At 40.8% G+C, this 12,961-nt stretch overlaps 1 protein-coding gene across 6 annotated transcripts in view; it reads right to left on the bottom strand.

Annotated features, from left to right (window-relative positions):
• HCN1 (hyperpolarization activated cyclic nucleotide gated potassium channel 1) overlaps nt 1-6,512 on the bottom strand; it is a gene marked incomplete at both ends in the record, with an annotated part of 345,716 nt that extends 339,204 nt beyond the window's left edge. For all 6 annotated transcript variants that reach the window (XM_080933839.1, XM_080933840.1, XM_080933841.1 and 3 more), the window contains one exon: nt 6,121-6,512. In XM_080933839.1, coding sequence (XP_080789965.1) covers nt 6,121-6,512 — 392 coding nt within the window. The remainder of the gene's footprint in view (nt 1-6,120) is intronic.
• Between the last annotated feature and the right edge of the window lie 6,449 nt (nt 6,513-12,961).

Genomic DNA, 12,961 nt, shown 5'->3' with positions numbered 1-12,961 from the left:
AGCGTGCACATGGAGAGATCCATGGCTCCAGATACATATGAAGCAGAAGATGGCCTTATGTGACATCAATGGGGGGAAGGCCCTTGGCCTGTAGAAATTTCATGCCGCAGCAGTAGGGGGATGCTAGAGGACTGAGGAAGGAGTGGGTGAAGGAGTGGAGGAGCACCCTCATAAACGCAAAGGGGAGGAGGGATGAGATGCGGGTTATGGAAGGGTAACTGGAAAGGGGATATCATTTGACATGTAAATGAATAAAATGATTAATAATAAAAATCTATGCATATAAGATCGCTAATCTGTAAGTTCAAAACATGAAATGAGAGGACAATGATTATGTTAAGAAGAACACTATGAAAGTATTAACTAATATACTTGAAAGTGTCATGATTTTTTTCTTCAGCTAAAGTCAGATTTTAAATATCAGAGAAGTACTTAATTAACAATCAATGCCTACATTTATGTTTACAGGTACATGATAGCATATACATGTCTGTTAATTATATACATATACTACTGCCTTGGCTCTTCTAAAATATGGTAGCAGCATAATTCATACTCTGGTGTGCATTTACAAAGAATAAGAGAAAAATTTTTGCCATAGACCCTGAAAATATCCCATGTTCTTCATGTAGTCATACTTCATGTACATGAATACACCAATATATATATACTTAATGCTACTTTTGTACTTACAAGGGGCTATATTTGAGAGGATTCACACTAAGTCCAATATCTACTGAAAACTATGAGATCTGAGAACACAGATGGTCCGCATTGAATAGGAAAGTGACCACATGAAATTTATACCAAGGATACTTTGTGGGTTTTATGCTCACAGGGGAAGTAGACTCATTAAGTGTAAGTATGCTGAATTACAGATCCTACTGAAGTGGTGTTCCACTGGTGATAATACCTTAGTTGGTGATTTTTGTTCTATCAGATACAGCTGAATTCAGCCCAGTTAACTGGACACACAGTGAATTAATAAAAAAAAAAAATATGTCTTTGAAATATATGCAAGTTTTGCTATTCAAATATACTAAGTATGCAGATAATATATGTGATGGGTATAGTGTACATATCTAATGCTTATTTATATCAAGTACTCAAAAGCAGTCTTAAAATTTATTATGGAAAAATGAAACCTATAACATTTGACTTACTATAAATAAAATAATTTATATCTCTACAATATGTATTATATAACATTTAATATCTAAACATTAAGTAATAAAATACAGCAAAATGTAACTTAATATACTGATAGCATTCCTTTTAAATCTTTTTGTTAAAAAATTTGGCTTAGCAATACTATAATCATTATAAAATAATTAAATTTAAAGCCATAAAAAGATTCAGTTAACATAGCAACAAATCTTTATGTTTTATTTTGGCTTTGTTGATATGGGAAAACAGACACATTGCTGAAGAGGGCAGAGTGCATCTAGCTTAAAGATATTGTTAGAATAAGCTACTTAGACCTTAAATCCCAGAAGGTTGAATTACTTTCTTGCAAGGAGCACCTGGAAATGAACGGTCTCTTTCTCACTGACTGGGGAAGGAGGCTGACGGCTCCATCACTAATGAGCATGTCAGTGGCCTCTAACGTCACTCGTCACCTGCACCTGTGAAGGGCTGAGGCGAGGTGGTGATACCTTCAGAAAGTGACTCTCTGTGTTGATTCCTCGGAATATTCAAGTAGTTAAAGCACCATAGGCTTTGTACATGGTTTCTCCACTGATAGTGAAAAGCAGAAGTCACAGTACAGCCTTCCTAACCCACAACAAAGAGCACAAGGTCAGCTGGCACTGACAAAGAACAGGTGCACTTTGTTTAAAGTAGCCATTGTGTAAGCACTAAACAACAGAGCAACGGCAGAATCGTGAAAATAGAAAACATACTTTTTAAAATTTTAACTTTCGGAGACCCTATTTAAGCTGCACCTTACTCACGGTATCTTGGTTGGTTTTCCATCAAGGAGATACGGCAGAATTCAGTACAGTTAACTAGACACATAACACATAACATTTGTAACATATGTAAATTTTTTTGTTCAAATAACAAATAGGTAACAAATTTTTTCCAACATAAGATGCTCTCATAATGAAATTACTCATCCTAGTAGAGGATTTAGCACAGTGGTAACATGGCTAGCATGTTCATGGCCCATAGTTTGGCCCTTAGTAATACACAAACACAACATCGCACACACACACACACACACACACACACACACACACACACACACAGACACACACACCATCATCCACAGAAGCATCCTAAATACTCTTTCATCACACTTAAGTATCATAACTAACAATTGGCAGTGAGATCTCATTTACCTATCATACATCATATAGTTATTGAAATGGATTAAAATTAAAATTTTAACTAGTAAATGTATAATCACTACTCAAAATATTTATACTTGACCTTGAAATTCAATGTGCATTGTTCACATGAATTTCAAAAAGGCTGGGTCCATGCCTTCAATGTAAAAACCCACACCTGTGTGTATTCATTTTAAAGAAATTTACAAAATGAAGAGTAATTGAAGGAGACATCCCACAACCAGATGAACACACACACACACACACACACACACACACACATACAAACAGAAAGAGAGAGACAGAGACAGAGACAGAGAGAGACAGAGAGGCAGAGAGAGACAGACAGAGAGAGAGAGACAGACAGGCAGACAGACGGACAGACAGAGACAAAAAGAGAGACGGAGAGAAGAGGAGCGGGAAGGCACATACTTTCACTCAAAGAAAAGTAAAAATTTAGAAAACAAAAAAGATGCCTTCCAATATTTTTCGCTAATCTTGATTATTTAAAATCCCAGGAAAAAAAAAACAATATATTTCCCAGCTACTTCCTCATAATTCCTTACAGTGTTAATAACATTGGGCTCTTCTTTGCTCCCTAAAGGTTCCTACCATCATCCTTTCCTGGGAAAGAAGGGAAACACAGAGCCTCTGCCCTAGTTACACTATAAGTGGGAGACGCCAACCTGCCAGACACAGAAGTAGCACACTCGGACTATGGTGGGTAAAAGACGCACTAGCTAGTTGTCTAAAAGTGTCATCAGGAGTACAGCTCTAACCCAATGCTCCGTGGCCCTCCTAATACTGCAGCTCTTTAATACATGCTGTTTATTAACCCTCTTCAATGTTGTGGTGACCCCAACTGTTAGATTATTTTCATTGCTAGCTCAAAACTCAATTGTGCTACTGTTATGAACCTTAATACAAATAATTTTGGATTCTGAGATTTGCCAAAGGCATCATAACCCACAGGTTGAGAACAACTGCCCTAGAAAGCCGGGAGAAAGGCTCCTGCTTTAGAAGTCATCTTGAAATGGGCACCAGATTTTTAGGCACAATGTCCAAACCATGATATATCCTGGAGAACGGGTCATGCTGCACTCAGCACCCTGATAGATAGTAACAAACAGGGTAAACACTCCTGGTCTCAGGGATACTTATGAAAAGTAGCAAACAAAGAATCCACTTTGTTTCTCAAGTTTCCAGAACCAAAACACTCCCATGGAAATGTACTCTTACATGTTCCTTTCTCTGTTGGTAGGTTAATGAACCTAAGCTTGACATTCTATTTATTTCAGCAAAACACTTCCCTCAGAGTATCTTCCTCTGGAAAGATCTGTGATGAGCAGATCAAAAAAGATCACTTGAACATTACCTGCACTGTTGTGAAAAAGGCTGCTGGAATTTTGCCTGATTTTAGTTGTGGTTTTAACAACTACATTATCTTGGCATGTCATAGGTTTTAGAAATGCTTCCAAACGGGAACTGTGAGTATAAAAAGGTGCCAATGAGATAATATCTTCTGAACCCAAATAGGTACAATCAGTCCAGAATGGCCATTATCTCCTTAGTAAACAAATATATATATATATTTTAATTTTCTGTTTTTCAGATATTTCCTACCCTAAACTCTAGCAATACTAGTTACTTAGCTTATTGCTTTGATTCTTTTCATTTATGCAATAGAAATCAAGTCCTTCAAATCATAGTGGAGCTTGTCTGTATATAAGCTTGCTTCTTAGTCATCATCCCTCTTTGTAAAGTGCATAATGAAACTGAATCATCCCTCGCCCTCATCTCCCACCTTTGTGCAGCATTTGCTTTACTTCACCAGGTCTTCTTCAGGAAATATGCAGATGCCCCTAGTGTCACTGATCCATAGACTGGACATACAATTCTAGCTCATGAAATGTCTCTATATATGTTAGAAAAAAAAATAAATGGGGAGAGTTTTACCATTCATTGCCTACTACTCTTTTCAAAAGCACACCATTTTTTATTGATGAATATGTGAAAGTATCATTTTCAATTATTTAGTTAAACACGTTATCAAGTAAAAAAAATAGCACTTTTTTGAACGTTGTCACTGAATGTCATAATTTTAAGATCAATCTTGTTTTTGTCATTAAGATTGTTGACTAATTTCTTGCATTTTTTAAAAATGTATCATTTGTATTGCATTTCCATGCAATACAAACCCGAGTCAGACTCCCACTTTTAAAATTTTGTAGAGTGCACCAACCATAATTTGCCTTAGTTAGAGCAAGACCGTCTATGAGTTTGCTTCCGCAAGTATCTTCCTCACAGAGGAAACATGTTTTATTACTTGGAAGGCTTTTTTTAGCCTGAACAATCTTTCAATCAGACTCAGTTTTGGACAAGAAATGGCATTAGCTAGTGTGAGTCCTGCAGTAGAATTTTTCTGTGTGTTGTTTTCCAAATAAGCATTGTAAAATTAAATATTGCCTAAAATCTATCCACCCTGTGTACCAGGAATGGAGACTTGGTTTTTGAGTCGATAAATATCTCAAGGAAGATGGACAGTCATCAACCCAATCAAGTTAAACCCAAGTCCACAGTTTAACTTGATTCAGAACTGTGGACAGCTCCCTCCGCGGCAAGCGCTGGATGGCATTTTTGGTTAGTTTCTAAAGGCTACTGGAAGTAATGCTTTTTGATTTCTACGTTTGCTTGCAGTTTACCAAGAGCCTATGCATGCACTCAAAGTGCACATGAACTCCTTTCGTTGTTTTGCTATTGTTGCTGTCGCCGTTGTTGTTGCTTTCCCTAGTTAGAACGAATTAAATAAACAAGCGAGTATCATCACCTCGAGTTACTAGTTGGGATTTTAAGAAGGAAGCTCTGCCTGTGTTCTGGAGCGTGTCGCACTAATAAGAGGATCTTCTTCACGACCTTCATTTGTCAGACTCTAAACACGCTTATTAACCAAATGCATACTCGGGCCACAAATAAGATCAGGAAACTCATATTAATTTTCTCCTGCTGACAGCTCAGCTGCCCTTCCTCCCATGCTGAGAAACTGGAAAGACATTTCTGTAATGGATTTGTAGTCAAGGTCAAGAGTCGGTGTCGCTCTATTTCAGGAAGGGGGCTCTGGAAACGACCCTCTGCCTCTGTTTCAGGAACTGGAGGCTTCCAGCCATGCGGCAGCGCCTGCTCCTCCGCTGAAACCTCAAGTCAGAGACTACCCAAGCGCAAGTGTCCTTTCTGTGACTGCCAGCCACTGAGCTGGAGAAATTTAGTGGTGACAAGGTGCCTATAAGCGTAAGAACAACAGATTAACACTCCCAGGGGCAAGAGTGGCAGGAACAGCTAGGACCTGTGAGTCACTGTCTCCAGTTTCCTCGTCTCTGGGATCCCAGAAGCATCTTTTATTTATTTATTTTTTCTTTTGGGAGCTGCGCTTAGCAAGGATACCCGCCTCTTCCTAGCACTCCCATTACCAAAGTAAAAGTTTCCCTAGTGCAACTTAGCAACCTCCCGTCCACAGGTCACGGCGGCCTTCTTCCCTCTTTGTCTGTCCCTAAAGTTCACCAGGCAAGGGAGAAGAGCCTCCCTGGCGCTCCGGGTAAAAGAAACTCCCTATCTTAAACCTTTCGTCCGGGGAAGAAACTAGTTGGAAGAGTGGAATATGGCCAGTTCAACATCGCCACCCCGCCTGCCCCTCACCCCACTTTGAGTCCCAGGGGCGCCCCTTCCCAGAGGCGGGATAGGATGCTGGAGGGCGCGTCAGGGGGAGCAGGGTGGGGCGGCTCCAGGGATCCCTCACCTGAAGTCACTGTATGGATGGATAATCCAGAAGCCTGCAGTTTTAACCCTTTCCTGCTCCTTCTCCACCGCCTTCTGGCTCCCGAACATACGGAGGGAGAATTTGTTGACCCCAGGCTGCAGCATGGAGGTGAACTGCCTCTGCATGAATCCATACTGCCGCCGGGGACCCTCGGCATCCTCGAAGCTGCCCGCCGGCTCCTCTCCGCCGCCGCCGTCCACCTTGAAGCACACGGAGTTGCCGTGTTCCTTCCCGGTCGCGCCGCCCCCCGGCGGGGTCCCCAGGCGCTTGTCGGCCGCCGCCGGCCCCGTCGCGGGCGCCTTGGAGGGGAAGACGCTGTTGCCATCGTCGCGGCTGTTGGACGCCGAGTTGGGCTTGCCGCCGCCTTCCATGCCCGGAGGACGCGACCGGCGACGGCGCTGGCTCCAGACTCGCTGGGGGCTCGAGACCAAGGGGCAGGGGCCGGAGCCGGCTGCCCACGAGCCCGGCTGCCCGTCGCGGCGGCGGCTCCGCTGCGCTGCTGCCTCCCGCCGCCGCCGCCGCTGCCCTCAGTGCCTGCGCTGTCGGCTCCGCCGCGCTCCCGGCTCCGCCGCGCCTGGTGCTGAGGCTGAGGCTGAGGCTGCGGGCGCGGGGCGAGGCTCCGCTGCTCGGCACCCTCGCGCCAGCGCCGCCCCTCGGCTGCCCCCTGCCGGCCGTGGACCGCCGCTGCCCGCGCGCACCCCGCCTCTCTCCTGTGCCACTTCTGCCCAGCGTGACATTGAACTCCCCAGCACGCCCTGGACGCTTATTTGTGCGTCTGGGGGGAGGCTCGCTGGGTGTGGGTTTGCAAGAAATGGGAGGGGAGGTAAGGAAGGGAGGGGAAGGAAGGGGGGAGGAGGAGGGGAACAACAGAGGGAGGGAGAAATGAAAGAAGAGAGGGAGGGAGAGGAGAGGGGCTAGAGGATGTGTGTGTGTGTGTCTGAACTAGCAAGTTGTGTTAATTCAAAACAAAACTCCGTACTGAACGCCTGTTGGAATGATGTTACAAATAGAAAGGGGGTCAAGTAAATTCTTCACACTGTAAATCCACTTGTAAAGGTAAATGGACATAAAATCGAGGAGACACGCTGAAAAGGACATTTCGTGGAAAAGAGGGAGAGAGAGGGGAAGCAAGAAGACAGGAGAGATAAAATGGAAGATGGGGGGGTGTGCACACAACTAGCAAATAGATCTTTGTAGCCCTAGATAATCAGCTGCCTGAGGCTTTTCAGATTAAGGATCTGTACCTAGGGACAGACAACTGACCTCCTTCTACTTATCCTGTTTATTCTCTCTCAGCTCCTTAAGCAGGAGTGAGAGTCCTTCCTAGGAAGGCTACTATCAACACACGCATGTGAGCGAATCTATTGGCCAGCACTGCTGGAAAGAAAAGAAAAATGCATAAGAGATAAGTGGCCTAAGGTGACCTTTCGTTTAAGATAAGTTATACAATCAATAACCACACGGAGAGATAAATGTGCCGCAGCGTGTTCAACAACACCATGCTCAGAGATCAAGATAGCTTGGAATCCAGTCAGAATGCCATGAAATATTCTCTGCTGAAGTTTACCACGTGCCACTGATGCTGAGGACAGCACTCTCTGATTTCTCTTATTCCCTGGGTATCTCCCCAACCCACTGGATTAGCTAATAGAAGCAAAATGTGCTGCCAAAGTTACCATTCACTCAGCAGGGCATCTTGGAAATCTGAAGTTTCAAGACTCTAAGCAGCCCAGAACATCTGTTCCAGATCCCAGCAAGCACTCCCTCCTTGCCCACAGCCTCTTCAGAGCCAGGCTCACCCTGCCAAGACATAGATCCACTGGTTTGCTGTTTGCTAAGGTCACATGGGGCAGAGGAGACACTTCAGGGAGCTGTTCTATGTCAGGGTTACAACCTGTGGCACAAGATTTCAAAAAAAGAAAAGAAGGGAAAAATAAGGGTGAGGCCAATCGCTTCGAGTTTTGTTTTGTTCTCAGGAAAATCTGAAATCTGTGATGAAGCCAAGTAACAAGAGAAGCAAGAACAAGAAAGTTGGTGAGTTTTCAGAGAAGCTGGGGAAGGAATAGAGAATAGTAGGTCACACAGCATCTGCTTTCAGCCAATCTAAACACAAACCCTCACAAACTAAGTAAATATGATCAAAACTGTATGGTCATAGATATGGGAACAGCATTATAGCATTCTGATCTAGCAGCATGGGGAACTTGGGAACCATAAGGTCAGAGGACAGAATTAGATGAGAGAGACAGAGGAAACCACGGGGATAAACAAAATCAAAACCTATCAAATGGTTCTGTATTCAGTCCCACTTTCATCATTAAACTCAAAACATTTATCTTTTACCCATTCTGTATGCCTCCCCAATACCTCTATTTGCAGTGTGAAAATGCATATTTTAACATAAATTTTAAGTTTTATAACAATGCAAAAATATAATACCTAAGACGTAATGCTAAGCATTAAGTTTATTTTTGCTTGTTTATTTATTCATTCATTCATTCATTCATTCATTCATTTAGCAAACACTTGTTTTTTTTTTCTATTTCAACTTTTTCACAGTCATGAACAGGTAGTTATTTTAGTATACAATTCCTGAGTGTCATTGTTTGGGGTAAAATGACAGATAAAAACAAAAAAACAAACAAAAAAACCAAGATCTTATAATGGAACTTGAGGCACAGCTAAAGAGAAACAGAAACCATTCCTTGCTTCCAGTACAGGTCAAAAATGTATTTTAAACCCACTTATCAGTGAGTGTATACCATATGTGTTCTTTTGTGACTAGGTTACCTCATTAAGGATGGTATTTTCTAGTTCCACCCATTTGCCTAAGAATTTCATGAAGTTATTATTTTTAATACCTGAGTATTACTTCATTGTGCAAATTAAATATATCACTTTTTTTGTATCCATTCCTCTGTTGAAGAACATCTGGGTTCTTTCCAGCTTCTGGCTATTATAAATAAGGCTACTATGAACATAGTGGAACGAGTGTTCATATTAGAGGTTAGAGCTTATTTTAGGTATATGCCCAGGAGTGGTATAGCTGGGTCCAGTTTTCTAAGGAACCACCAGATTTATTTCCAGAGTGGTTGTACCAGCTTGCAATCCCATCAGAAATGGAGGAGTGTTCCTCTTTCTCCACATCACTGCCAGCATCTGCTGTCACCTGAGTTTCTTGTCTTAGCTATTCTGACTTGAGTGAGGTGGAATCTCTGGATTGTTTTGAGTTGCATTTTCCTGATGCCTCAGGTGGAACATTTCTTTAGGTGCTTTTCAGCCATTTGATATTTTTTGTTTAGCTCTATAACCCTTAGAATACAGTTCACAGACAATATGGAGTTTAAGAAGAAGAAAGGCCAAAATGTGGATGCTTCAGTCCTTCTTAGAAGGGGGAAAAAATACTCAGGAGGGAAAATATAGAGAAAAGGAGTGGACCAGAGACTGAAGAAAATGCTATCCAGAGACTGCCCCACCTGTGGATTCATTCCATATGCAGCCAGAAAACCCAGTCACTATTGCTGATGCCAAGAAGTACATGTTCACAGGCGTCTGATATGGATGTCTTCTGAAAGACTCTGCCAGAGCCTTGCTGATACAGAAGAGAGTGTTTACAGCTAACCATCAGACTGAGCATGTGGACCACAATAGAGGAGTTAGAGAAAGAACTGAAGGAGCTGAAGAGGTTTGCATCCCATAGGGGGGGGGGGGAAACAATCAGAGCCCCCGGAGCTCCCAAGGACTAAACCACCAACCAATGAAAACACATGAAAAGACCCATGGCTCCAGCCACATATGTAGCAGAGGATGGCATTGTCTGGCATCAGTAGGAGGGGAAGCCCTTGGTCCTGTGAAGGCTTGCCTCCCCAGCATAGGAGAATGCTAGAGTACTGAGGTTGGAGCAGTAGGAGGGAGGGGGAGCACTGTCATAGAAGTAAGGGGAGGAGGGATGGGAGTGGGAGAGAGAAGAACATAGAATGGGTATAACATTTGAAATGTAAATACATAATATATCCAATAAATTGCTAAAAATAAATACCTTCAAACATAAAAGGAATGTATTTTATACATTCAAATCATTAAAACATAATTTTTAAAACTGATGACGTGTGTGTTACGTCAGTCTATTCAGTCATCACCAATGAACAGACAAAGTCAGTTTGTTGTTTTCACACTCATGGTGTTCATCTACAGTTGGTTAGAATGTAGGCCTCTTCAAAAAGCTTCTGTGGGGAGACTGTAGAACCTGAAGGATCAGAGTAGAATAAACCCAGTAAGAGACAGAGAACAAGAAACATGGGAAGACAAAGATCTTGAAACATAGGAATCTCTTGACATGTTTCTATAACAAACACTTTTGAGCTAAAACCCACTGAACTAAGTGTGATTCTTAAGTCACCTTAGAGAGCGGATTGCAATTATGTTGACTCTGTCGTCCATTATCTGTGAAGCATCTTATGCTTGAAAGGAACTTGATATCTGAGGACCTGTCAGAGGTTATCGATTGTTTGTTTTATTTCAGGAGAGTTACATTGGTTGTAATGACTAGTGTTCTGTGTATACTGGCATTGTAAGGTTTTTTAAAACCTCCTCTGTCTCCTTTAACATTCTGCTTCAGATCAAACAGCAGACAGCAGCAGAAGATTAATATGAATCTGAAAGAAAATTTCCATGCAGCCATCTTAAGCACATGTGAAATGAGACAAAAAAAAGAGAGAGAGAGATGGCTGACTTGAAATCTGACAATTTATTGGAAAGGTTTAAGGGGAACTTCAAGGTTTATGGGATTGTTAGCAGGATGCAGAGATTTCTGAGACACAATGCACATCTAAAGACATGTCCAAAGAATTCTGCTGAAGAAAGGGGTAGCAAAGAAACTGTATCTTAGACAAATTGGATCGTCTGGCTGGAGAGCAACTGCCAGTATCACACTTAATGGGAAACACTAGAGAAGAACAGAACAGGACACCCATCGCCAGCGTCTGTCACACAGGCTAGTATATGTTGATTCTCTTGTTACCCTGAGAACTCTAAAGAATCAACTGTATAACCATAACACATAACATAAATCTGAAAATTTATATAAATTTTACATGATAGAAAAGTCTCAGTGCTTCTCCTAAGCATCAATGAGAATAATGATTCCTTTTATAACTACAAGCATATGCAAAAACAATTCACTAATAAACCAAAACAGCATGAGATACACGATTGAAAAAAATGCTACACTTTACAAAACAACATAAACTGTAATTAAATAAATCAAAATATTGTTCAAATACTTAAAATTGTAAACATGATGGTTCTTCCCAAATTTGTCAAGTTGGATAGTGATTCTCCCAACTCCCCTTGAAAATCAAACTTGCCAAAATATGGTTAAGGTTTACTTAGAAAAGTTCTCTTGAAATATCATGTATTACAAATAGAGACATGGGTAAATGGGTAAAATGTTTGCTATGCAAATAGGAAAAGTTGAGTACGTAGAACATGGTGGTGCATTGCTTTAATTCCAACACTCAAGAGGCATGTTACAGACCAGCCTAATCCATGTACCAAGTTCCAGGACAGCCAGGGCTATACACAGAAACTCTGTGTGGAAAAACCAAAGGGGAGAGGGAGGGAGTGAGGCAGAGGAAGAGGAGAAAGAGAAGAGAGAGAGATGGAGAGAGAGGGGGGCTGCTGGGAGTAATAGAAGAAGACATTCAATGTTGATACCTGATATTATGGGAGGGTGTTTCCAATAGGATACTACCCATAAGATAGTAATAGATCACAGACTGACAAGTGCTAGTTCAGCACAGTGTGGTAAGTCAGAAAAAGGCTGCTAAGGAAGGTAATGAAATAAATGCAACCAGAAACCTGCCCTGTCTTGTACTGATTACAATTCAAAGGTGTGAGTTCAAACCAAAGAACCAAGAATACATTGTGCAGTAAATTGTGCTGGAAGAATGCTTAAGTAACAAGCTGAGGAATAAAGAAAGTGAAATGTAGTATCATGCTATGTTTTAAAGTAACATAATATAGTCTATGAAGTAAATACTGAAGGTAAAATAGGTAAGAATAGGAAATATTAGTTTCTATCATCAAACTTATATTTAGATTCAGCACAATCATACTTTAAATACAAAATAGTAGGAACTGTTAAAATATGTCATAAAAACAATTGCACCTTTGCATATGAATTTATATAAAATTGGATTTTGTGCAAAGAGAGATTCTTACATATGTAATGAATAGTACCACTTCTACATTAATATCGTATACAAAGTTAAAAAATTTTATATGCATAAAAGACTATATATATGTATATTTAACATTTTTCTTTATTAATAAATATTTGAATTTTTGGGCCATTTGTGCTTTTATAAACAGGTTTAGGATATGTATTATTTTATGCTCCTGTGTACCTATTAGCATAGATCCAGATTAAAAGTATTGAAAGTAAGGAACACTACCAAATCAGAGTAATGTGTATGTTTTCTTTCAATAGTAAGCATCAACACACTCTCTAAAGCATGGGCCTGCCTATATTCCTAACCAGATTGCATGACTTTCTTTGTTATGAATACTTGGACAAACATAACATATTAAAATATTTACAATTTAACAGAAGCAAGAAAGCAAACATAGACTCATTGTGGATTTAATTAGATCATTTCAATTTTTAATAAGGATAGATAAGTTTCTCAGGTCTATTGGATTCCTTGCTTACTCTTACCATTTGATCAAATACAGTTCATGTATATATTTTACGTTAAGTATATATTTACATTAAAAATATCCCCTCTGCGTCTGGCTTAGTAACACATGCCTTTAATCC

The sequence above is a fragment of the Micromys minutus genome (assembly GCF_963924665.1).
Source record: "Micromys minutus genome assembly, chromosome: 20".
NCBI classification, from domain to species: domain Eukaryota; kingdom Metazoa; phylum Chordata; class Mammalia; order Rodentia; family Muridae; genus Micromys; species Micromys minutus.
This window is presented reverse-complemented; position numbering and strand designations above follow the sequence as displayed.